Source organism: Indicator indicator, chromosome 12 (genome assembly GCF_027791375.1).
Source record: "Indicator indicator isolate 239-I01 chromosome 12, UM_Iind_1.1, whole genome shotgun sequence".
Lineage (NCBI taxonomy): Eukaryota > Metazoa > Chordata > Aves > Piciformes > Indicatoridae > Indicator > Indicator indicator.
The window spans coordinates 24248747-24274172 of NC_072021.1; the positions used below are offsets into that span (position 1 = coordinate 24248747).

Sequence of the window (25426 nt, forward strand, 5' to 3'; positions counted from 1 at the left end):
GCCTATTATGGGTCCAGCCCCATATATTCACTCCCAGAGAGCTGTGGGTCCCAGCCCCATGAGTTCCCTCCCAGTATTCTGTGGCTCCCAGTCCCACATTTTCTCTTCTAGGCCACTCTTAGTCCCAGCCCCCTAAGTTCACTTCCAGGCTTCTGGGGGTCCTCAGCCCCACATGTTACAGCCTCCCATGGCTCCCAGCCCCACACATTTCAGCCTCCTATGGGTCCCAGCCCCACCTGTCTCCTTCCAGTCTCCTGTGGGTCCAGGGTCCACACCACTTACAGATCGCAGCCCCATAAGTTCTCTTCCAGCCTCCTGTGGGTCCCAGCCCCACATGTTCTCTTTCAGGCTGTTATGGGTCCAGCCCCACACATTCCCTCCCAGCCCTATATCTATGGGGCACCACCCTCCTTATCTCCCCCCAGCCCTTCAACTACCACCACACCAACTCCCTTCTTCCCTCCCTCCACCACCATAACCTCCCTTCCCAGCCCCACATCGCTATGGGGCTGAGCCCCCTATCTGCCCCCTCGCCCTCTGCCCTACATCTGCTCACCTCCTTCCTTGGGGCAGGGATCTATGGGGTAGGGACACAGCAACAACAACCCTGTGACCTTTAGACCACAGAGCAGCAGCTGCCACCTCCCTAAATAACTGCAGGCGGCAGCTGCCGGCGCTGCCCCAGGCCCAGCACCACTCCTGTGGGGCAGAGACCCCCACAAGAGGCACCCATGGGTGCTAGGGAGGGTGGGAGTGGCACCTATGAGTGCTGGGAGGGGGCCAAAATAGGGATAGTTTTGTTTTGCAGTGCAGTGAAAGACTAGGAGGAGGCAGCAATGGGGAAAGAGGCACTCTTTGGGGTGAAAAAGGCCAATAGAGGCCAAAAAGTGGGGGGGAGGGGCACCTAAGGGTGCTGAGAGGGGGTCAAAATGGGACTGGATTGGTTTTGGCCCACAGTGAAAGAAGACAAAGAGGAGGCAATGGTGAAAGAGGCCAAAAATTTAACGGATGGGAGCACCCATGGGTGCTATAGGGGTGGGGGGGGCACCCACGGGTGCTGGAAGGGGGCCAAAATGGGGCTGGTTTTATTTCAGAGCACAGGGAAAGATGAGGAGGCAGAACCAAAGGTGAAAGGCACATTTTGGGCTGAAAAAGGGAAACAGAGGCCAATAACTGGGGAGGTAAGGAGGCATCTCTGGGTGCTAGAGAGTGGAGGGGGGGTCACCCATGGGTGCTATGGGTGCTGAAGAGAGGCCAAAATGGGGCTGGTTTTTGCTATGTGGTGAAAGAAGATGAGGAGGCAGCGGTGGAAGAGGCACTTTTTTGGGGAGAAAACAAAAACAGGCCAAAAACTGGGGTGAGGGGGCACCCATGGGTGCTACAGGGGTGTGTGTGTGGCACCTATGGGTGCTATAGGGGCATGGGGGTCACCTATGGGTGCTGGAAGGGGTCAAAACAGGGTTGCTTTGGTTTTGCCGCACAATGAAAGAAGACAAAGAGGCGGTGGTGAGAGGCACTTTTTAGGGTGAGAAAGGCCAAAAGAGGCCAAAAAGTAAGGGTGTGGGGGGCACCCATGGGTGCGATAGGGAGGCAGGAGTCTCCCATGGGTGCTCACATCACCTTACAGCAGCGCTGCTTCTGTGCCGGCGGCTCCTCAGCCGGCGCCGTCAGTTTGAGGAGCGGAGGCTCGCCGGTGCCGTCCCCAGCACCACCAGTGACACCAGTACCGCCAGTGTCACCCCCGCCAATCGGCGCCGCTGGGTCCCCTCCAGGCGGGTGCTGGAGCTTGGTGGCCGCTCGGTGCCGTTTGAGGTCGGGGAGGGTGGCAGGCAGGTGATGGCGTGGCGCTGGATCCGGTACCGGGTGAACGGTGGCGCCAGTGCCAGGGCCGTGGGCACAGAGCGCGGAGCCGTTGCGGGGAGGGGAGGAGGCCGGGGGGTCCTGGAGGGGGCACAGAAAGAGAGTGGGAGGCAAATCGTGGCTAGCAGGAGCTATATTGTGGTACATAGCACGAGAGCAGGACCCATATCATGACCACCAGCGCCCAAACTGCAATGGTGGGACCTGAATTGTGACCACCAGCGCCCAAACTGCAATGGTGGGACCTGAATTGTGACCACCAGCGCCCAAACTGCAATGGTGGGACCTGAATTGTGACCACCAGCGCCCAAACTGCAATGGTGGGACCTGAATTGTGACCACCAGCGCCCAAACTGCAATGGTGGGACCTGAATTGTGACCACCAGCACCCAAACTGCAATGGTGGGACCTGAATGGCAGCAGACCGTGACGGTGGGACCCCTATCACAACAGTCAGGACCTGAAGGGCAATGGTGGGACCTGAATTGTGGCCACCAGCATCCAAACTGCAGCTGGTAGCACCTGTATCATGATGGCGGGCCCCACATCATGATGGTGGGACCTGAATCATAGCTGACAGGACCACATGGTGACCATCAGGACCTAAATCGCAACGGTGGGACCCATAGTATGGTCACCAGGACCCGTATCACACCTGTCAGGACCCATACCATGACCATTGGGACCCAAACCATGGTCACCAGGACCCATAGCATGGCCACTGGGACCCATGTCACAGACCCATACTACCAGGACCCATATCGTGACCACTGGGACCCAAACCATGGTCACCAGGACCCATAGCATGGCCACTGGGACCCAAGCCATGGTCAGCAGGACCCATATCGTGACCACTGGGACCCAAGCCATGGTCAGCAGGACCCATATCGTGACCACTGGGACCCAAGCCGTGGCCGCCAGGCCCCACAGGGTGACGGCTGTGCCCCGGCTCGGCAGGCCCAGCGGTGGTGACTCACGGTGGCTGCGCGGTGCTGCAGCTCGGCGTCGGTCTGGTGGTCGTCGTCATCGTCGGCGCTGTCGCGGCGGGCGGCTCGCTGCCAGACGATGGCCTCCCGCTCGTGCTCCCGCCGGTACAGGCTGGAGCGCTCTGAGACGCTCACCCTCCGCACCACCTTCCTGCCACACAGCCACACGCCACCCCATGGGGACACCAAATATCCCCCAAGCCCCAGCTTTGACACCAATCCCCCTCAAAACCCCAACCTTCCTGCCACATATCCTCCAAAATGCCACATTTGTAGCCAAATACCCCAAAAGAAGTCCCAATTTTTCCACCAGATATCCCACAAAATCCCAATTTTCCTGTCAAATGTCCCCCCAAATTCCAATTTTTCCAGCAAATATTCCCCCAAACCCCAATTTTACCACCAACGCCTCTCAAAATTCCAATTTTCCTACCAAATATGTGCTCAAATCCCAACATCCTCTCCCAAATCCTAATTTTCCCCTCCAGATCCCAGTTTTCCAAGCAGCTGACCCCCTGCACCACCTTCCTGGTGAGGGGTGGCCAGTAGATGGCTTTGGTGGGCTCCACACCACAAAGCAGCAGTGATGTCACTGTCGTCACCATCACCACTCACCCACGGCTGCCGGTGCTGGAGGTGCGGCGCTGGAGGAGGGATTTGTGCCTGTGGTGGGATCTCATCACGGCCTCGTGTTTGTGTTTCAGCTCCAGCAGCTTGGCCCTCACCTCCTCGTCACCACAGACATCTGCCACAAAGAGCTCGGTGGCAAACCGGTGGCACCGCTGGCACCATAAGCCCACCCCACCGTGCCACCGAACTCACCCAAGGGGGTCTCATCCAGTACCGATTTGCCGTTGAGATCGGCGCCGTGGGCCACCAGCAGCTCCACCAGCTGCACCTAGAGCGGCCAAAGGGACAGGATCACCGAATCACAGAATGTTAGGGGCTGGAAGGGACCTCAAGGGATCATCCAGTCTAACCCCACTGCCAGAGCAGCATCACCTAGAGCAGGTCACACAGGAACACAGCCAGGCAGGTCTTGAATATCTCCAGAGAGGGAGACTCCACAACCCCCTGGGCAGCCTGTTCTGTTGTTGCTGACCTCCCTCGCAGGGCTGAATTCCAAGGAGGCCTAGTAGCCTCCCTACATCCGCTGACAACTGTCTTATATTCCTCCCAAGTGGCCAGCCCCTCCTTCCATGATCTGCGGACTCTCCTCTTCCATATGAGTTTGCTTAGCAGCTCCCTACTTAACCGTGCAGGTCTCCTGGCTCCCTTCTCCATTTCCTACTCTTTGGGATGCTCTGATCGTGAGCTCGGAAGAAGAGGTCCTTGAATGTTAACCAACTGTCTTGGGCCCCTCTGCCTTCTAGTACCCTGTCCCATGAGATTTCCCTTAGCAATTGCCTGAAAAGGACAGAGTTGGCCCTGCTGAACTCCAACGTTGTGATCCTGCTTCATACTTTCTTCCTACCACACAAAAATCCTGAACTCTACCATCTGATGGTCACTGCGGCCAAGGCTGCCCTCAGCCTTTGGTGCTTCAACCAGTCCCTTCTTGTTGGTGAGTATCAGGTCCTCTCCTGTCGCTTCCTCCTCTCCTAGTTGGTTCCTCCACGATTTGCATCAAGAAATTATCATCAATGCACTGGAGGAACCTCCCACACCGTGGCTGGCTGGCTGTGTAGATCTTCCCGCAGATATCGGAGTAGTTAAAGTCCCCCATGACAACCAGGGCCTGTGACTGAGGGGACAGGAGGTGGCTGTGGCGAGTGCCAGCGGTGGCACCGGTTCTCACCTGTCCCCAGCAGGCCGCGGCATGGAGTGGCTGCCACCCGTCCTCGTCCCTGCTACCGATGCTGGCCCGGTGCTCCAGCAGCAGCTCAGCAGCTTCCATGTAGCCGTTGGCAGCCGCGATGTGGAGCTGGCAAAAGGACATGGGATGGTGCCACCAAGATGTCCCCAACCACCTAGGGTGGTCATGGGTCCCCACAACCCAATTTTGACACCAAATATCCTCCCAGAATCCCAATTTTCTGCTAAAAATCCCTCCAAATCCCAATTTTGCCACCAAATCCCCTCCAAATCATGACTTTGCCACCCTATATCCCCCCAAACCCCTCATTTTCCACCAAATGTTCCCTCAAAATCCCAATTTTCCCCAGGAAGTAGCCCCAAAATCCCAATTTTGCCATGAAAATCTCAATTTTGCCACCAAATCCTCTCAAAATCCTAAATTTCAGCTAAATATTCCAATTTTCCACCAGATATCCCCCAAAATCCCAATTTTTCCACCAAATATCCCTCACAGAAATCCCAGTTTTTCCAAATTCCCCCTCAAAATCCCAATTTTACTGCCAAATCTTCACCATACTCCAAATTTCACAAACTAAGTCCTTCAAAATCCCAGTTCTCCTGCAAAATAACCACCCCAAATCCCACTTTTCCCTGCTAGGATGTTTGAGGACCCCTTGGTGGCAACCATCCCAGCATCACCCCCATCCCCTACCAAAGTGGCTCCGTGTCCTCTCGGCACATCCAGATCAGCTCCAGCTTCCACCAGCTGCCGGATCTCCACCATCATCTCCCTCTCGGTGGCCCCCCGAGCCTCCTCGATCTTCTCCTGGGTAATTCCTGGTGACAACGAGGGGGACACACCGGGGGTGTCCCACCAGGTCCTCACTGTCACCGCGGTGCCGGTGTCGGTCGGGGTGGTGCTGCTCACCCTGCTCGGCCATGGCGCTCTCCAGGCAGTCCAGGGTCACCTCGTCCTCGCAGAGGTCATAGGGCATGTTGCCGTCGGAGTTGGTGGCCAGAAGGTCAGCACCACTGGGGGTGGGGACAAGGAGAGGTGGGTCAGGGTCACCATAAGGTCCCCACTGGTGGCCCCGGCCGCCCCCCCAGTCACCGTTGGATGAGGAGCTGGACCAGGCGGAGGTGGCCGCAGGTGGCAGCGGCGTGCAGCGGGGTCCAGAGCTCGCTGTCGCGGGCGTTGACGTCGGCGCCGGCATCCAGCAGCACGGGCACCACTGCGCCCGCGTCGTCAATGCAGCACTGGGCAGCGAGAACCAGCGGAGGTTACTGGGAGGGACTGGGAGAGGGAAAGCGTCCCCAGGAGCTTACCCCATGGGGATGGGTCTGGGCATTGGCACTGGGAGAACCGGGGGTGGCCAACTCGGGGGAGCTGCACTGGGTTGGTGTCAGCACTGGTGCCATGCCATGGCTTCACTGAGCTGGCACCGGCACCAGCTCCATGCCAGGGCTTCACTGCTGTGACACCAGCACCAGGTCCATGCCAGGGCTTTACTGGGCCAGTGCTGACACTATGCCAGGACTTAACCGTCTGGCACCGGCACTGTGTGGGGTCTATATAAGGCTGGCATTGGCAGCATGCCAGGGCTTCACTGGGCTGGGACTGGAACCAGTTCCATGACAAAGCTTAATTGGAGTGGCACCAGTGCCGTCCCACAGCTTCACCAAACTAGCACTGGCTCCACATCAGGGCTTCACCAGGCTGGTACAAGCACCAGCTCCATGCCAGTGCTTTACTGGGCCACCATTGGCACCATGTCAGGGTTTTACCATCCAGCGCTGGCACCATGCCAGGAGTTTAATATGCTAGCATCGGCACCATGCCAGGCTTTATCAGGCTGGCACTGGCACCAGCTCCTTTACAGGGCTTCACTGGGCTGGCACTGGAACCAGTTCCATGCCAGAACTTAACTGGAGTGGCACCAGCACCATGCCAGAGCTTAACTGGACCAATACCAGCTCCATGCCAGGGCTTTGTTGAGCCAGCACTGGAACCAGTCCCATGCCAGGGCTTCACCAAGCCAGCACCAGCTCCATGTTGGAGCTTCACCAAGCCAGCACTAGCACCAATTCCACGCCATACTGGTGCCCTACTGGTGTGCCCTTACCTGGTGCAAGGCTGTGAGGCCATCCTCGTTGCAGAGGTCAGGGCTGATCCCACTGGCCAGGAAGTGCCGGACTGTGAAGGAAGGAGAGGTGGTTAACCAGGATCCTTGGAGCATCCCACCAGGGTGTAAGCAGCACCTTGGAGCATCCCATGCGAATTAAATAACAACCCAGGAGCATCCCACCAGGATTTAGCCACCACTTTGGATTTGGCACTGACAAACGCTCTAGCACCAAGTCCAAGGGGCTGGGTGGTTTTGGAGGGATATTTGGCAGGAAAATTGGGATTTGTGGGGATATTTGGTGGCAAAAATAGGATTTGGGTGGGTATTTGGCAGGAAAATTGGGATTTTGGAGGATGGTTGGTGGAAAATTGGGATATTGAGGCGTATTTGGTGGAAAGTTGGGATTTTGAGCAGATATTTGGCAGAAAGTTGGGATTTTGAGGGGATACTTGGTGGCACAATAGGGATTGGGGTGATATTTGGGGGGCAGGAAGATTGGGGTTTTTTGGGGGAGCTATTTGGTATCAAAATTGGAATTTTGGGGGCTTTTTGGCAGGAAAACTGGGATTTTGGCAACAAAATTTGGTGGCAAAATTGGGATTTGGGAGGGGACAATGGGAAAATGGGAATTTTCATCTTGAAAAATTCCCCATTTGGCAAAGTTTTAAGGGTTTTGAGGTCCCACCAGCACCCAGCCCCAGCACCCACCTTCCTCAGCATCATGCCGGGCAGCAGCTTCCAGCAGCTGGACACTGGCAGGGAATGTCACCCTTTTGGTGTTGCCATCACTCTTCCTCCTCCTCTTCTTCCTATCAGCTCCCACCTTGGATCCCTGTGGCTCCTTCTCAGCCTGGGCCCATTTTTTGAGCTGCTGGGCTCGGCGCTTCTGGGCATGTTTCAGCCTCTCCGGGGTGCTGAGCCGAGCCACCGCTGGCATCTCTGCCACCAGCTCTGGGTGCTCCGCCATGGCCAGGGATTTGGCCAAAGGATGGAGCCAATCCCACTGGGAATGGAGTATAGAGTTGCCAGCTCTTCCACCAGCATCACCCCCCTGGGCAAAAGGGGGAGGTTTATTCCTGTATCCCAAAGCTTTGCCGTGGCGGCACCGCCAGTTCCACAGACTGGGGTGGGTGTTTCAGAATCATCTCCCGTGGTTCCAACTCCTGGTGTTTTCCAACCCTAAAAATCCCTCCCCAAAAGGGTGGGTGGAGTGCTTGGTTATGCCACAGAGGGGCTGACCCCGTCCTGGCAGCTCGGAGTGCGATGGATCCGCTCGGCAACGCTGGATCTGAAGCCAGGGAGGAACGTGGCTGGTGAAACACCTTCAGACTGATCCCTGATGTCTGTTTGCTGCCGAATTATCCCGAGGAGTGGCTGCCTTCCCACTTTCTGGAAGTGTTTCCTGGTCATTCAGCAGCCAGAACCGCTCCGGAGGCACCAAGGAGCCGATAATCCGGCTGGGAATGCTGCCGGAACAGCAGCAGGTTGTTGGGATGAGGCTTTGCCTTGTCGTGGTTGTGGTGAGATGAGCTTGGAGCAGCCAAAATCCTGATGGGAAAAGGCAAATGGTTGAGAGAAGAGGAGAAACTCGGCCCAGGCAAAGGGATCCCGGCACAGCCCGGTAACTGCCGGTTGGATACGGTGAAACCCGGAGAACCTCGCCCCTGACGCCGGCATCGCCCGGCGGGCAGGGCGGGCCGGGCAGGAAAGGGCAGATTCCGGCAGAGCTGCGCTTCCCAAAGCCGCCTCCGAGGGCGAGCGGCCGCGATTCCAGCGGGCAAAGTCCAGCAGCAACATTCCTGCACCTTAATCCCCGCTGTAAATCCCCAAGGAACGCCGGCCGGGCCGAAGCCGACGGCAAATCCGCGGTGGGATTGCAGGAAAAGGGGCCACCGGGACGCTGGGATCGGTTTGGGAATCCCACCGACCGTGGTTTGGCTGAGAATAGGTCGTGGAAAAGGTGGGAAAGTGGAGCGGGCACCTCCAGCCCCTGGATTTGGCAGGAATTTACCCCCAAATTGCCCAAATGCCCCCCCAGATAGCTACCAAAATACATCCGAAATCTCCCAAAATGCATCAAATAGCCTACAAAAGTCCCTCAAACACCCTCAAAATCACCCACACATGCCAAAAATTCCCCAAAACATGCCCCAAATCCCCAACAATCCACCCAAAGACCCCAAAAATCTGACAAAACACCCCAAATGTCCCTCAGCCCAAATATCCCCCAAATACACCAAATATCCCCTCAAAATCACTCCACACCCCCCCAAAATCAGATGCACACCCCAAAATTCTCTCAAATCACCAAAAATCCACCCAAAGACCCCCCAAAATCTGCCCAAATGCCCCAAATACTCCTCAAAAGTCCCCCCAACACCTCCAAAAACACAGACATGCCGAAAATCTCCCAAAACACTCAGAAAAACCCTCAAAAATCCCCCAAACATGCCACTTTTCACCCCAAATTTCCCTCCCAAACACTCCCAAAATGTCACAAATATCCCACCAATACCTCCCAAATCCCCCCGAATCCTCTAAATATCCCCCTGACCACCCCAAATTTCCCCATTAACATTGCAAATAGCCCCCAAAATGCCCCAAAGAGCGTCCTAAGTGCCCTAAATATTGCCCTAGGCACCCCAAATATGCCCCAAAAGATGCCAGATAACTCCCAGCCCCTCCAATGCCACCCAAAATGTCACAAATGTCTCATAAACACCCCTCAAAATCCTCCAAATATCCTTGAAAGACTCCAGATATTCCCCCAAATATCTCCCAAACTCCAAAAATATCCCCCAAACACCCCAAATTTTCACCAAAATGCTCCATATTTCCCCCCAACCACCCCAAATATCCCTCAAACACCCCAATATCCCCCAACCCCACCCAAAGGTCCCCCCATATCACCAGGACCTGGATGAGCCTGTCCCCAAGGTCTCCCCACCAGAAAAGGCCCTCATGGTGTCCCCCTAGAAAGGGACCCTCCCTCCCAGCCCAGGGGCCGGTCCCCAGGTTCCCCTTGAGAGGATCCCCATGTCCCCATGCCCTGAGCAGGGGTATCCCTGGATTTCCCCCTGCAAAGACATACATGTCCCCATATTCCAAGGCGGACCCCATAGTGCTAGGCTTGTCTTCAAGGGAACACCCAAGCTCCCAAGTCCTACGGGCTGGGGGGAGCCATGACCAAGCCTCCTACTTAGGGGACCCCCACATCTGGGGAGGGGGAAACTCATTCCCCCAAGTGGCCTCTCCTGGCTTCCAAAGGGCCCTCCTGGTCTCAAGCCTGGCCCCACAGCACCCCCAAAGCCCCAGTTCCTGTCCCCAGCCGCACCCCCAAAGGGACCTCCATGTCCCCAGGTGACCTCACGGCCCCCAAAAGGACCCACTTAGCCCCAGGCTTGGCCCCAAGGTCCCTCCCCGGCCTCAGTTCCTGCCCCAAGACTCCCCAGCCCGTATGGGCCTGTCCTGGAGGCTATCACCACGCCGGTTCTTCTCCCATGGGGACCCCACCCCAGCCGCGACTCTGGCCACAGGACCCACCCCTGGCTCCGATTCCCACTCCATAGGGTCCTCCGCAGGCCCGACCCTGCCCCCAGAAACACGTCCAGGCACCGGTTTCTGTCCCCAAGCCCAACCGAAGCCCATGTAGGCCTGTCCCGGGTGGTCCCCCCACCCCGGCTCCCGTCCCATGGAGCCCCCTCAACAACTTTGTCCACAGGACCCCCCTCGGGCCCGGTTCCTGCCACCAAGACCACCCCCAGCCCGCGTGGGCCTGTCCCGGGGGGTCCCCGCGCTCGACTTCCTGTACCATGGGAACCCTCCCCCAGACCCGACCCTGTCCCCAGAGACCACCCCAGTCTCCATTCCCAGTTGCCGGCCTCCCCCGACCCCATACCTGCCGGTATCGGGGCCGCGGCCTTGCCCGTTCCTGCCGCTGCCCGGGGCGGAGCCGCCGCTGCCGCTCTCCATGGCAACGGATGACACTTCCGGTTGATACCGGAAATTAGCCTGTCCAGGACCGGAAGAAGGCGGGCGGGTTCTGAGGCGCCATCTTGGGAGTGGCGCCGGCGGTAGGAGGGAGGAGCCGCTCACAAGATGGCGGCGGGCAGTGTAGGATGCGGTGATGCCCTCTGGCGGGCGGAGGAGGGAAAGTCATCCTGAGTTCATTTTCACCTCTTCGACTGCCCCCAAATCCTGTCCCTGTGCCCCCCGCTACCCAGGCTGGAGTCCCCAAGCACTGTTCCCGTGTCCCTGCTGTGGGCTGTGGGAGTGAGCAGTCGGGATCTGGGGACGAGGACACGGGACCAGGAGTTGCAGACACGGGGAGAAGGGGTGGGGACACGGCACAGAGGGTGGGAACAAGGGACAGGAGGTGGGGACAAGGCGCAGCGACATGGGGACAAGGGGGTGGAGACGTGGATCCCCATGTGTCCCGTGTTCCCTTCACGAGTCCCTGTCCCCTCCATGTGTCCCCATGTCTCCTCTGCATGTGTCCCTGTCCCCCCTAAGTGTCCCGTGTCGTCGCTATGTGCAAGGCAGTGATCCCAGTGTTCCCAGTACAGCCCAGTCCTGCCAGCGCTGCGCGGCTGCCAGCACGGTGCAGCCCCAATATAACCCAGTTCGCCCCAGCACTGCAGTCCAGCATTCCCAGCTGCAGTCCAGCACTCCCAGCACTGCAGACCAGCATTCCCAGCTGCAGTCCAGCACTCCCAAAACTGCAGTCCAGCATTCCCAGCACTGCAGACCAGCATTCCCAGCTGCAGTCCAGCACTCCCAGCTGCAGTCCAGCACTGCAGTCCAGCACTCCCAGCACTGTAGTCCAGCACTCCCAGTACAGCCCAGTGGCCCCGGCATGGCTCCCTGGCACACCAGCGTTACCCACTCCACCCTGATCCCTAATCTCAGTCGCTCCTCGGCTCGGCTCAGTTAAACTCGGCCGGGCTGGCTGTTTCCGCCCCCCCTCGGCTCTCCCCGTCGGGTCCCCGCAGGGCAGCGACACGAAGGCGCCGGGACCGGGACCCCCCGGGGCGGGTGGGGGCTGGGAATAAACTGGTCCTAGGACAGGTGGGATACTGGTCTGTGCCCCCAGGGCTCCCAGGACTCCCAGTCAGTTCCACCTCCCATCTGTTTCCAGTGGCCCCATTGGCCCCCAGAGCAGTCTCACACTCCCCGCCCCAGCCTGTAGGACCACCAGTGCTCCCAGTGCCACCACCCCCAATCCCAGTGCTCCCAGTCCTGCAGCTCGTCTGTCGCCAGCACCGTCACCCCCAGTGCCATTACCCCAAGTCCCAGTGCTCCCAGTCCCCATACGCCCAGTTCCCGTGCTCCCAGTCCCATCACCCCAGCCCCACCACCCCGATCCCAGTGCTCCCAGTCCCATCCCCCTCCCTATTCCCATTTCCTCCCAGTGTCGCCAGTGCCTTTGTTGTGTAAAGTCCCCGAAGTCGCCAGCTCGGCTCCGGCGTCGCCCCGGGGTGGGGAACACAGGACACCGGGAGGGGGGGTGACAAAGGGGACAAAGGTGAGAAAGGTGACAAAGGTGCCGGTCCCCGGTCACTGGTGTCACCACCTGCTTTTATTGGGGAGGGAGCAACGTCACCATGGGGGGGTGATAAGGACATTGGGGGTGGCAGGGGCACGGGGGACACCCAGCGGTGTCATCATGGAGGGGGTGATAGGGACACTGCGGGGGTGACAGGGGCAAGGGGACACGACAAAGTGGTGTGAGCACGGTGACTGGGGGGGAACAGGAAGAGTGAGTGGTGACAATGGTGTCACCGTGGGGGGTTAGAGGGACACGGGGGCCACACACAGTGGTCACTTCGGGGGGTGAGAGGGGCACGCGGGGGACAGACACAATGGCGTCACCCTGCCATAGGGGTGATAGGGACACTGGGGGGGGGTGACAGTGGTGTCCCCGTGGGGAGACGACACATTGGGGGTGTGCTGGGGAGGGGGGAAGGTGACAGTGACCTTGTAAGGGATGGGGGTGAGGGGCAACAGGGCTGACATGAGGTGGGTTTTTGGGTCCGGGGGTAGGGGAGGCTCAAGGTGATTTCTGGGTGCTCATGGGTGCAGCCCCCCCATCCTTCCCAGTAATACTGGGACACCCCCCCCAGTTTAATTCGTGGGGGTGTCACCCATGAAGGGCAGGGGCCACAATGTCCCCAGGGTGACTCAGCCAAACATCAAAGATGCTTTTGTTGGGAGGGGGCATAGTTTGGGTCCCCCCTCCCCCCAGTTCTGAATCTGAGGATGGGGGTTTGCTGGGAAGGGGTCTTGGGGGTGGTCCAGAACTGGGGGGGGTCAAAACCCCCCAGTGAAAAGCGAGGAAAGGAGGGGAGGCACTGGGGGGGGCCACAGCATTGGGGGCCACACTGGTGCTGTAGGAAGTGGGGAGCTGCCCCCACAATAGGGGGGGGACACTGGTTTGGGAAGCCCCCTTGGAGTTACAACTGGTGGAACTGGACCCTCCTACAGGGGGAGGGGGTCGCCAAGGTGGGGTAGGGAGGTGAAGGATGGGTGTAGACCCCCATAAATTACCCCCGGGAGGAGGATCCTCAGGTGATGATTTTGAGGGGGGGGCTTCAATTTGGGGATCCCCCTTGGGATTGCCACTGGGAGAATTGGACCCCTCCGTAGCAGGGGGTAGCCAGGGGGGGGTAGGGAGGTGAAGGATGGGTGTGGACCCCCATAAATTACCCCCGGGGGTTTGGTCTTCAGGTGATGCTGACGGTGGGGGGGATGTCCCTAATTTCCCTCCCCGCTCTGAAAAATCCCCCAGTAAGGAAGCGATGGAGAAAGGTGGTGGAGGTTGAGGCGGGGGAGAGGATGAATTTAAAGGGTTGGGGGAAGGTTTGGGAAGGTCGGGGCGGGATTTAAACGTTTGCGGGGGGTAAGGACACCCCCGAAGAACAAACGGAGCCAAATCCCGGGCGAAAAAAGTGTCGTCCCCCCGCGCCACGGCCGTGTTTTGGATGCGCAGGGCGGCGGGGGGGATGCGGCTCACGTCCACCGTCCAGTAATTGCCCTTGGCTTTGGGCTTGCTTGGGTCCTTCAGCACCTACCCCGGGGGGAAACAGAAAATTAAGGACACACACCCCTCCCCTCCCCCCCGTTAGTGCCACAACCCCTTCGCGGGGGTAATCAGACCCCTTTTTTTTAGACTAAGACTCCCCCCAAATTCAGCTGCAGCGTTAAGGTATGGGGGTGGTGCAGAGTGGAATCTTTCCTCTCCTCTTCTCTTAAAAATGGTCCCTCGGAGGGGGGGGAAAGGAGGCACCCAGGGGATCTCCCCCTCAAAGTGGGACCGACAGCCCCCCCGCCAGATTTTGGGCCCCCCACAAAGCACTCGACTCACCCCAGGGATCGGCAGGCCACCCCCCATTCCCATCACCCCCAGTCCCACTGCTTCCAGTTCTATCCCCCCAATCCCGTCATCCCCAATCCCAGTGCTCCTAGTGCCACGCCCACCTTGTCCCCAGTCCCATCCCTCCCAGTCCCACCCCAGGGTCCCCAGTTTTGCTGTGCCCCCCTGCTAACCCACTGCCCCCCCGCCGTGTCCTGTGCCCTCTTCCCCAGCTCCCCCCTGAACCCAAGGAGGCCCCCACACACACCCAGTACCCTCAAGTACCTCCCCATCCCTATGAACCCGCCAAGGGTATCCCCCACCTCCTTCCAGACCCCCCCCAGACCCTTTTACCCCAAGGACCCCTCCCATTCTCTTTCCCCCCAGTACCTCCCGAATCCCCTTTCCCATCCCCATTCCCCCTCCCCCCCGTTCCCCACCTTCAAAGATCCCCACCTCAAAGGACCCCCCCCCACACTGAGAGACCCTCCTATCTTTTGCCCCTCCCCAATCTTAGAGACCCCCCCAGACCCAAAAAGACCCCCCACACACCTTGGCAAAACAGGGGTTACAGGAGAGGTTGTGCCTCACCGAGTCCTTCCAGCCCTGGTACCTCCCCCCAAAAAAGGGGAAGAGGCTGCTGAGCTCCTGGATGATCTGGGGGGCGGGGTCGGAATTGATTTTGGGGGGAGTCACCCCCTAAATACCCCCCAATCTTCCCCCCAAACAACCCCAAAAAGCCCCTACCCCAAGGATTTCCCCGTTAAACCCCTCGGAGGGCTCCCAAATTGATCCCCCTCCCCGCAATTTTAAATGGGAGGCTACGACCCTCCCCCCAACCCCTCCATCGTGGGGAGGGGGGTCCCAAAATTAAAGCTGGGGGGAAGGGAGGTGATCCGACAGACGACAGAGGCGACAGAGCGACAGACCCCCCGGCGCCTCTCAGCTGGTCCCCCGCAGGGATATTTGCATCAGCACCAAATTCCCCCCCCCCCTGCCAGGGGGTCCTGGAAGGGTTCCAGAGGGGGCTTGGGGGGTCCAGGGGAGGTCCCAGAGGGGGTGATGGGGAGAAGGGGGTCGCGGATGAGGTCTGGGGGTGTCTCATGTGAGCTCGTGGGGAGGAAGGGTCCCGGGGGGGTCCCTGTGTGGGGCTCCCGGGGAAGGTGCTGGGGGGTGATTGGGAGGGGATGCCGGGAGGGATCTTAGTGGGGGGGTCCCAGGGAGGGTGGTGGGGTCAGAGTCCCGAGGAGATTATGGGGGGTCCTGTGGAAGTGTCCAGAGGCGGGGGGGGGGGGAGGGGGAGGATCCCAGGGGGAGCTTGTGGGGAGAAGGGGTCCTGAGTGTGGGGGGTTGTGGGTCTCGGAGTAGCGGGGTCCTAGGGGAGGTTTTGGGCTGGGGGGTCCTGGAGGTGTGGGGGGTGTTCTGAGGAGGAGTTGTCCCGGGGGGGAGGGGATAGGGTCCCAGCAGGAAAAGTAGGAACTGGGGGAAGGGAGAGTCTTAATTTGAAGGTTCCCGTTGGCCCGGGGTTGGGGGGGTGGGTCCCCCACGGAGTCGTGGAGGTGGGGGGTTCCCGGTACCTGGGCGAGCTTGAGCCGCTGTCCCGGTGCTGCCCGGATAACGAGGGCGATGAGGGCCAGGTAGGAGTACGGGGGCTTCGGGTGCCGCCGGTAGCGTTGGGCGGGGGGGCGGGACCCCCGTCGGGACCCCAACCCCCGCGACCCCCCTCCAGGACCCCCCCCTCGGGATCCCCCCACTCGGGGGGGGTCTGAAGCTGAGCCCCGAGGTGCTGGAGGAGGAAGAGGAGGAGGTGGTGGTGGTGCTGGTGGCATGGCCTGGGGCGGGGGGGGGATGGACTGGGAGCACTGGGGAGGGGCTGGGATGGACTGGGAGCACTGGGGAGGGGCTGGGGTGGGGTGGGATGGGGCTAGGATGGGGACGGGACAAACTGGGATGGGCTGGGATGGAGATGGGATGAACTGGAGTGGGCTGGGGTAGAAGAGCTGGAATGAGGATAGGACAAACTGAGATGGGCTGGGACGGGGCTAGGATGAACTGGAATGGAGCTGGGATGGACTGGGGTGGGAGGGATGGGCATGGAACAGGAGTGGGATGGGTTGAACTGGGGTGGGAGACATGGGATGGAGCTAGGATGGAGCTGAGATTAGCTGGAGCGGGCTGGGATGAACTGGGGTGCGAGGGATGGACTGGAATAAAATGGAATAAGGCTGGGGATGAACTGGACTGAGTGGGATGGGATAAACTGGGATGGGGTGGGGTAGAATGGAATGGATGGGGTGAGATGTGGCTGAAGTGAACTGGGATGGAGCTAGGATGGGTCTAGGCTAAACTGGGATTGGTCTGAGCTGAACTGAGCTGCACTGAGCAGCCCTTGACCTGCGTGACCCTTCCCAAGCTCAAGTTCAAATTCCCCTTCCCACTGGCTCGGGGCCACCGCAAGCAGCAGTCCGGACTGGGAGGTACTGAGAGTTATGGACACCGCTCCCGCGGGCCCGCCTTAACCCTAGACCACGCCCTTGTCACGCCTACTCACCAGGTGACCACGCCCCTATTCAAATTTTCGACGGGCTGGCCCTTTTCCCCGCCCACCCCTCCGCGGCCACGCCTCCGCCCAGCTCCTATTCGCGGCCCCGCGCACGTCACCGCCCACTCACCCCTGACCACTCCCCATCCTCTGTCCTATTGGCAGATCCTTACCTTGTCCCCGCCCCTCCCCCGGCTCCGCCCCCGGCCGCCGAGCGCCGGCCGGAAGTGGCGGAGCCGGGAGCGCGGGGACAGGTCCCGGGGGTCGCTCCCGGGCTGTAGCCCTCCCGCTCGGCCTCGGTGTCACCCCCCACCCATGGGTGTTACCGGCTGGGCCTTGTCCCACGCGATGCTGGCCGCTGTCTGCCTGCTCTGTGCCCAGCGGGCCCGGCAGGTCAGTGCTGGGGGGACTGGAGGAGACTGGGGAGTGAATGGCGGGCAACTGCGGACCTGGAACTGGGGCCTGGAACCCAGCAGGGGACCTGGAACTGGCACCCAACTGGGACCTGGGGCTGGGAGTGAGACTTGGCCTGGCACCCAGTGGGGACTTGGGACTGGCACCCAGCTGGGGCCTGGGACTAGGCCTGGTATCCAACTGGGGACCTGGTATCAGGATCAAGCCTGGCACCCAGTGGGGAACTAGGCCTGCACCTGACACCCAGCTGGTTCAATGTCGCCTAGCCAGTCCTGTGTCCCCAGGTGGTCCTGTGCCACCAGGCCAGTCCCCTGTCATCCCTGTACCACCTGCCTATGCCACCATGTTACCTCTGTCCCCTCTCTCTACCAGGTCACCGAGGGCCCAGCCGCTGGTTTCCTTCTGCAGGCCCTGGCAGCTGCCAGTGATGCCCTGGCACCCCTGTGGTCTGTTGTTGTCACCAGGGAAGATGACAATGACCCCGACCCTTTCCCTGGTGCCTGGATCTCGGCTATGTTGGCTCAACCTTTGGTGGCTTTCGGCTTCCATCGCCTCAGTGGTGACCGGGCCACTGCCAACCTGCTGCTGGGAGGTGCCACAGCACTGGCACTTATCACCGCTGTCACCACCAGCACTGGCACCACGCGGGCACCAGCAGAGGGACACTTGATGGCCGCTCATGCTGTCACCTTCCTCACCACCTGCAGCCTCCTCACTCTCGCTGGCCTCACTGGCAATGGCACTGCAGCCTTGGGTGGGCTCTTGGTGGCTGCTGGCAACCAGCTATCAGCACCTGGCACCCAACAAGAGTGGCACCCATGGGTGCTGGCAGCAGGGAATTTGGCACTGGAGAGAGCACTGAGGGTGCAGAAGCTGGGTGTGGAGTGAGCCATGTGGCACTGTATGGCACCATGAGGCGCGTGAGGAGTAAAGTGCCATATGATGATGGTTCTGTACCTGCAGAGTCATTGTGGGTGTGGGTGCCACTGTGGGTGGCACTTCAGCAGGGGTGGTAGCCTCAGGTCCTTAGGGTAGCACTCTGCAGTGGGGAATTCTACCATGGCACCCTAAGGTCCCTGTCATGGCACCCTTTGGTGGGGGACTCTGGCACAGCACCCTGAGGCCCCTGGGATGGCACCATGGGATGGGAGTCCTTTGCATGACACCCTGAGGTCCTTGGCACAACACCCTGAGGTCCTTGGCACAATACCCTGATGTGGGGATTCTTGGTGTGGCACCCTGAGGTTACTGGGGTCCCTGGCACAGTACCCTGGGGTGGGAGTCCCTGCGATGGCACCCAGAGGTCCTTGAGGCGGCATCGGGCTACACCGCCCCGTAGTGGTCTGTACTGGGCCACGCTGGCTTGCGCCCCCCGCTGCTCGTCCCGCCCCTTCTCCCAGACCACGCCTTCTTTAGGCCCCGTTCTCCCATTGGCCCTTACTCGCGGCGTCACACATCCCCCGCCTCTCTGTTTCCCCCCCCTGCCAGGGGCCGGCGCTGGCGTTGAAGTTTGCGACTCCCGGCCCGGCAGGGGGCAGCAGGAGGGAAGAGGGGGGCGTGGCGACGTCGCCGACGTGCTCTCTCATTGGTTACTTCTCCTCCTGTACCTCCTTCCGCGGGCGGTGATTGGTTGTGAGACTGACGGGCCGGGAGGGCGTTTCCGGGGGTAGGTGAGGAGGGAGGGAGAAGAGGGAGGGAAACAAGATGGCGGCGGTGGCGGCGGCGGGGTGAGGTGACGGCGGCGGTGATGATGTCCGGGGCGGAGGAGCGTGAGGCCGGTGGGGGCTCGGCCGCCCCCTCCGCTGCCCTTCCCGGTCCTGCAGCGATAGCAACAGGGGTTTCGGGTGAAGCGGGAGGAGCTGAAGAAGCGGGGGCTTCACTTCTCGGTGGGGCCCGGCCTCACGGTGAGGCGGGAGCCGATCCTGACGCTCCACCGAAGAAACGGTTAAGGGCAGCGGGAACCGGCTCAGGTGGACCTGAGGGGGCGGCGGGTAGCGTGAAGCTGGAGGAGCGGCTCTACTCCGTCTTGTGCTGCACCGTCTGCCTCGACCTGCCCAAGGCCTCGGTCTACCAGGTACGGCCGGGCCCCGGCCCCCCCACCCCCCCCACCCCCCCGGGGCCTTAGCAGCGGCTATCAACACCCATCCCCTGGACCGTGTCATCCCTTCATCGGTCACTGATCCCAAGGGAGGGTCCTGACTTTCCAGGGCCTCTATGATGGCCACCGACACCCCGGCAGGGTCTTACCAGCGGGCACCAACCTTCCCCACCAACCGGGGGCCTTATCGGCGGCAACCGACGCCCCCCCCCCCCAGCCCTGGGTTTCTCTGTCTCTTCATCAGTCACTGACCCTCCTCTTGGTGCTTCCTTTCCCCCTCATCAGACACCGACCACCCCCTCCGGAGCCTCCCTTGATCGGCATTGACTCCACCTCGGGGCCTTACCGCCGGCCACTAACCTCCCCAAGGCCACTTCGTACCCTCATCAGCCACTGAACCCCACCCCGGGGCATTCCCGGTGTGGACTGAGCACTCCCCTGAGGGCCACCTCGTCCCCTTATCAGCCACCAGAATTCCTTCCACCCCGGAGCCTTATCTGTGGTCATCGACACCTCTTCTCGCTCACCCCAGGGAGGAAACTGGCGGTCCCAGTTTATCCCAGTGTCTCCCCTTCCCAGTTTATCCCACTTTGTGCCACTCTAGGGAGGTGATTCCTCTACCCACATTTGCGCGGGGAGGGGAGGGTTAGCACCTGCTCCACCGGCAGCGCTCCCCCGCTCCCAGCAGCACCAGTTGGCCCCCAGTACTGGCACTGGTAGTTTGGTGTTCCACTGGCGGAGCCCCCCCCACTCCCAGCAGCACCAGTTGGCCTCCGTTTCGGTACCAGCACAACCACAGGGCTCAACCCTTCGGTGCTGTTCCGACTTTCCCAGTCCCACCAGTACTGGTGCTGGCACAACTGGTGTGGGGGCCGCACCCCTGCTCCATTTTGGGGGCGGGGGTCCTTAAGATGGCCGCTGGTGTGGGGCCGGCGCCGGTGAGGGCTCGGCACCGCCAAACCGGCTCTGTGTAGCCTTCGTCCTACTCCTCTTCCTCCGCCCTCCCTCCCTCCTTTCCGCCGGCACTTGGCCCCCTCTAATTAGCGCTGACGAAGGGGTGATTAAAACCGGGAGCGGCCCGGCAGCGCCGGGAACTCACCGGGAGTGTGAGCTGGAATCCTGCAGGATGTGTTTAGCCGGGATTGAGCCCAGTGGGGGATAATGGGACCAGTTTAACTCCGGGTGCTCGTCGCAGCAGAGCCAGCACTGCTTCCCGGTGATGCTTCGGCACTGGTTCTGTCGCCAGCATGGGGGCGATCCCGGCCCCATGTGGATCTGGACCCGTGGCTGGTCCTGGCTGAGCAGATCCACGCTAATCCCTGCGCTACGCTCTGGCCCTTCCCATCCCGCTGGAGGATTAAAGCTTTTCCCAGTAATCCCGACAACTGGAATTTAGGGGGTGCCCCTCCTCCCTGCCCTGGTGTGCCATGAGCCACTGGAGGTGACACTGTTCCAACCTGGAGCACTCCAGCTTCCCGGTGGATTCCAGGAAAGGGTTTTCACCCCTGGGTCCTGAATCCACTGGCGGGATCTTCTGGATCCATGCCTCAAATGGTCCCGGTTTTACCCTGACCTCCTCTGGCCTCTCCCAGTGGATTTGGTGCTGCCTTCACCAGGATCACCCACAGCCATGAAAGCACCAAAGCTTGTGGAGCTGCTCATTCCTTCTGGATTTTGGGATGGCATCACCACATTCTATACTCCATTTGGGGGTGATCTTGGCTCCACCAAACTTCTTGGCATCAGTGTGGCAGCCAGAGAACCTTTGGGATTTGGGGGGATGCAGGGAATTGGGGGACACGTTTTCCCTCCTGTTTTGGTGGAATTCTCCTTGTTCCCTGCTACTAGATGCACTTGGGAAGCTCCCTTCTCTCTGGGGCTGGTTTTGGTTGCACCAAATCCTTTGGTGGTGGAGGAAGCAGTGGGACAGGGATGGCAGTAGGATGGAGCTTCCAATGGGACTGCTCAAAAGGAGGAAGAGGAAGGTTGGGATGAAGCTGGGATGAGGTAATCAAGGTCAAGATGGGCTTGACCACAGGCATCTGTGTGTTGAGGTGGATCTCTGGAACTTTGGTGTTGGAAGCAGCAGCAGGATGGGGATAGCAGCAGGATAGGAATTCCCATGGGATGGCTGGAAAGGAAGAAGAGGGAGGTTGGGCTGAAGCTGGGCTGAGGTAGACGAGGTCAAGATGGGCTCGAGCTGAGGGATCCACGTGTCGAGGTGTTTGTTTGGAGAGAGCTTGGAAGCCGCGGTGTGTGCCTGCTGGCGTTGGTGGGTCCAAAGCCCACCTTGGCGGGGTTGGGGTTGCGGCGGCACTGGCTCCAATGGGTTTCTGTTCCCTCCTCTCCAGTGCACCAACGGGCACCTGATGTGTGCCGGGTGCTTCATCCACCTGCTGGCGGACGCACGGCTGAAGGAGGAGCAGGCCACCTGCCCCAACTGCCGCTGCGAGATCAGCAAGAGCCTCTGCTGCCGCAACCTGGCCGTGGAGAAGGCTGTCAGCGAGCTGCCCTCCGAGTGCGGCTTCTGCATGCAGCAGTTCCCCAGGTCCCTGCTGGAGCGCCACCAGAAAGAGGAATGTCAGGACAGGTAAAGAGCTTCGGGTGAAGGATGGACGTTCCTGCTGGGTTTGGAAAGAGAAGGTGGCACCAGCATTGGGGACGTCTCTGCTGCTGTTTGTGTTGGGAGGCCACCACTGATGCTAAACCATGGCCCTCAGCACCACATCTCCACAGCTTGGAAACCCTTCCGGGATGGGGACTCTACCACTGCCCTGGACAGCCTGGGCCTGGGCTAGACAAGCCTTGAGGGGCAGAAATTGTTCCTCATGGCCAACCTGAACCTCCCCTGGTGTAACTTGAGGCTGTTTTCTCTTGGCTCAATGCTTGAGAGAAGGGACCAACCCCCACCTGGCTCCAGCCTCCTTTCAGGGAGTTGTAGAGAGCCAGATGGTCTCCCCTCAGCCTCCTTTGCTCCAGACCAAACTCTTTCAATTCTCTCAGCTGCTCCTCACAAGTTCTCCAGACCCTTCTCCAGCTTTGTTGCCCTTCTCTGGGATACCTCCAGCCCCTCAAGATCCTTTCTGGAGTGAGTGCCCCAGAACTGACCCCAGGACTCCTGGGGGAGGTCTCCCCATTCCAGGGGGACCATCCCTGCCCTGCTTCTACTGGCTACATTCTGGCTCTCTTCAACTGCCTGACAGGAGGTTGGAGCCGGGTGGGGCTGAGGTCTCTTCTCCTGACTGTTGGGCCAGGAGGAACGAGCTTCATGTTGCACCAGTGGAGGTTCAGGTTGGCCATGAGGAACAGTTTCGGCCACTGAGGGTTGGCCAGGCTGGGCCCAGAACAGTGTTTTGAGTCCTCATCCCTGGAGGGATTTCAGATCTGTGGAGATGTGGCACTGACTGCCATGGTTTGGTGGTGCCCTGGCAGTGCTGGATCTGTGGTTGCACTCCATGAACTTGAAGGTCTCTTCCAACCAATTCCATGGTTTAATGGTGAGACCTTGGCCCAGGCTGCTCAGAGAGGTGGTAGATGTCCCATTGCTGGAACTGTTCCATATGAGGTTGGTTGTGGCTCTGACCAACCTGCTCTAGTTGCAGGTGTCCCTGCTGACTGCAGTGGGATTGGGTGAGATGACCTTTAAAGGTCCCTCCAACCCAAACCATGCCATGATTCTCTGATTTGCTGGCTCCAAATTCACCAGGTGAGACCACGTGGCACCAGGAGTAACCAAGAGACACAAGGAGTGAGTTTTGGCCCATCCCTCCTGCCAGGACAACCAGATCTGTGGTGTTTCCCTGGTAGTGTCACGATCTGGTGAACTCTGAGGGCTGTTTTCTCCTTCCCCAGGGTGACCCAGTGCAAATACAAGCGGATTGGGTGCCCCTGGCAAGGTCCTTACCATGAGCTGTCAGTGCACGAAGCCGAGTGCACCCACCCCACCAAAACTGGCAATGAGCTGATGGAGATCTTGGACGAGATGGACCAAACCAGGAAAAAGGAAATGCAGCTCTACAACAGCATCTTCAGCCTGCTCAGCTTCGAGAAGATTGGCTACACAGGTACCGCCCTCACCGGCTCCTTTGCCCCTTCCCACGCTGCCAGAAGCCTGGCTTTGGGCTCCCATGGTGGAGTTTGGGTTCCACCATGCTGAACTTCTGGTTGGAGGCCTCACCGAGGGTTCAAAACCAAAGCCACTGTCTTGTGGTGTATTAGCTAGCGCCGGCAAAGCAGCGCTGCCACCTTCCTTTGCCAAAAGGTTTTACCAAGCTCTTGTCCAGCTCAGCCTTTCCTGTGCCACAGCGCTTGTGTTGGTGGCATGGGGGTTGTTGGCATGGTGGTGGTTGTGGTGGTGCTGTGGTGGTTTGCTTGGTGCCACCATGATTGGTGGTGTTGTGGTGGTGGCATTGGTGCCATGGTGGCTGCTGGTGGTGTTAGTGCTGTGGTGGTTTTCTTGGTGCCACCATGGTTGTGGTGTTAATGCCATGGTGGTTGGCGTGGTGTTTGTGACGGTGCTGTGACAGTTTTGTTGGTGACATCGGTGCTGCAGTGGTTATGGTGGTGCCATGATGGCTGGTGGTGCCGTGGTGGCTGTTGGCACCATGATTTGGCTGGTATGTGTGTGGAAAGCCCAGTTGGAGCTGCCAGGTAAGCCAGAGCTCATCCTAGTACACTGAGGCTACAGGCATGCCTGGAACCATCACCAGAGACTGGATTTGGCTCAAAATGCCAAACTGGTGGTAAATGGGGACTGGAACTGGAAGGGTTTTCTCTGCTCTGGGTGGAGGCACTGGGAGGGCACCACTGCAGTGCCAGGCTACGTCTGGCTCCAGTATCACTGTCGCGGTCAGGGATCTGGTGACAGCAGCTCCAACTGTTTAGCGGCTGGCTTGTGCCAGGCAGCTTGGCAGTGCTCCAGACTCTGAGTCCAGCATGCCAGGGCTCAGTACTGGTTAAACTGGGTACCTCAGTGCCCAGCTCCTCCCTAAACCGAGCTGTGTCACTGGGCGTCATGCCCTGTGGTGGTGCTTCACCACGCTGCTTTGGAGCCTGATCCCAATAAATTCTGCCCTGCCACCAAAACTCTGTCTGTCTGTCCCATCGCACTGTCAGATGCTGGCAAAGCTTTCTGGCAACTGGTGGTGGTTGTTGGCACACCATAGGGCACTGGCAAAGCCTTTTGGCAACTGATGGTGGCTGCAAGTCACCACAGTAGCTGGAAAAGCCCTTTGGCAGATAGTGGTGGTTGCTGGCCACGCTGCAGGTGACTGGTAAAACCTTTTGGCATCCAGTGGCTGGGAGTTGCCCCTCTTGGCACCGTCTCCCATCGCCAGGTGGTCGTGTCACCTTGCTGAGCTGAGTCATGGCACTTTGGAGTGGTGGTGTTGGGTGTTTAAGAAAAGCTTGGATGAGGAACTCAGTGCCGTGGCCTGGTTGATTAGATAGGGTTGGGTGATCGGTTGGACTTGATGATCTTGGAGGTCTCTTCCAACCTGTTTGATTCTGATTCTGACTTCGGTGGTGCTGACAGTAAGAAAGAACCAGAGGGGACCACGGGGGGCTTCTCCTTGCCCGAATCTGCCCATTTTTGTGGTGTGTTGTGTTTTGTTTTGTTTTTTTGGTTTTGTGTGCGTGTGTCTCACGCTGCAGAGGCGCAGTTCCGCCCGTACCGCACTGACGACTTCATCACGCGGCTGTACTACGAGACGCCGCGGCTGACCGTCCTCAACCAGACCTGGGTGCTGAAGGCGCGGGTCAACGACTCGGAGCGCAACCCCAACCTCTCCTGCAAGCGCACGCTCTCCTTCCAGCTCATCCTCAAGAGCAAAGTCAACGCCCCCTTGGAATGTTCTTTCCTCCTCTTGGAAGGACCCTACGATGACGTCCAGATCCGCCCCGTCATCTACCATTTCATCTTCAGCAACGAGAGCAACGAGACCGACTACATGGCGCTGCCCATCGTCGATTCGGTGGAGTGTAACAAACTGCTGGCGGCCAAAAACATCAACCTCCGCCTTTTTATATTCCAAATCCAAAAATAGGACTCCGATAGAAACCCCCCTCCTCCCCCCCAGCACCCTCCTCCCCCCCTGACTGGTGGATCCTCACTTGGTCCCACAGGGATTGAGAGAACAGGGGACGACCCTTTGAAAAACGGAGGGAAATCTGCATGTGATGGTGATGGCGGCGGCTTCTCCTTCCAGTAACCAACTGCTGGTGGTCACAAAAACATCAATTCTTGGTGTTTTA

General features: G+C 59.5%; 4 protein-coding genes across 4 annotated transcripts; 2 read left to right on the forward strand and 2 right to left on the reverse strand.

The window, feature by feature from the left end:
• Window positions 1-1611: 1611 nt before the first annotated feature.
• Window positions 1612-7736, reverse strand: PPP1R16A (protein phosphatase 1 regulatory subunit 16A). Its single transcript, XM_054385418.1, has 10 exons — window positions 7478-7736; window positions 6767-6837; window positions 5755-5900; window positions 5572-5675; window positions 5356-5480; window positions 4645-4770; window positions 3669-3744; window positions 3462-3591; window positions 2838-2997; window positions 1612-1941 (listed from the first exon to the last, which is right to left on the reverse strand). Exons 1-10 carry the CDS (start codon window positions 7734-7736, stop codon window positions 1612-1614), a joined length of 1527 nt encoding a protein of 508 aa, XP_054241393.1.
• Window positions 7737-11694: 3958 nt separating this feature from the next.
• Window positions 11695-16215, reverse strand: FOXH1 (forkhead box H1). Its single transcript, XM_054385419.1, has 6 exons — window positions 16143-16215; window positions 15698-15906; window positions 14673-14777; window positions 13657-13835; window positions 12913-13038; window positions 11695-11827 (listed from the first exon to the last, which is right to left on the reverse strand). Exons 1-6 carry the CDS (start codon window positions 16213-16215, stop codon window positions 11695-11697), a joined length of 825 nt encoding a protein of 274 aa, XP_054241394.1.
• A 190-nt stretch (window positions 16216-16405) lies between these two features.
• TMEM276 (transmembrane protein 276) lies at window positions 16406-17998 on the forward strand. The gene is made up of 3 exons (XM_054385420.1): window positions 16406-16414; window positions 16534-17055; window positions 17449-17998. Exons 1-3 carry the CDS (start codon window positions 16406-16408, stop codon window positions 17962-17964), a joined length of 1047 nt encoding a protein of 348 aa, XP_054241395.1. The 3' UTR covers window positions 17965-17998.
• An 828-nt stretch (window positions 17999-18826) lies between these two features.
• Window positions 18827-25218, forward strand: ZFTRAF1 (zinc finger TRAF-type containing 1). Its single transcript, XM_054385393.1, has 4 exons — window positions 18827-19150; window positions 21526-21764; window positions 23027-23238; window positions 24827-25218. Exons 1-4 carry the CDS (start codon window positions 18827-18829, stop codon window positions 25216-25218), a joined length of 1167 nt encoding a protein of 388 aa, XP_054241368.1.
• Window positions 25219-25426: the final 208 nt, after the last annotated feature.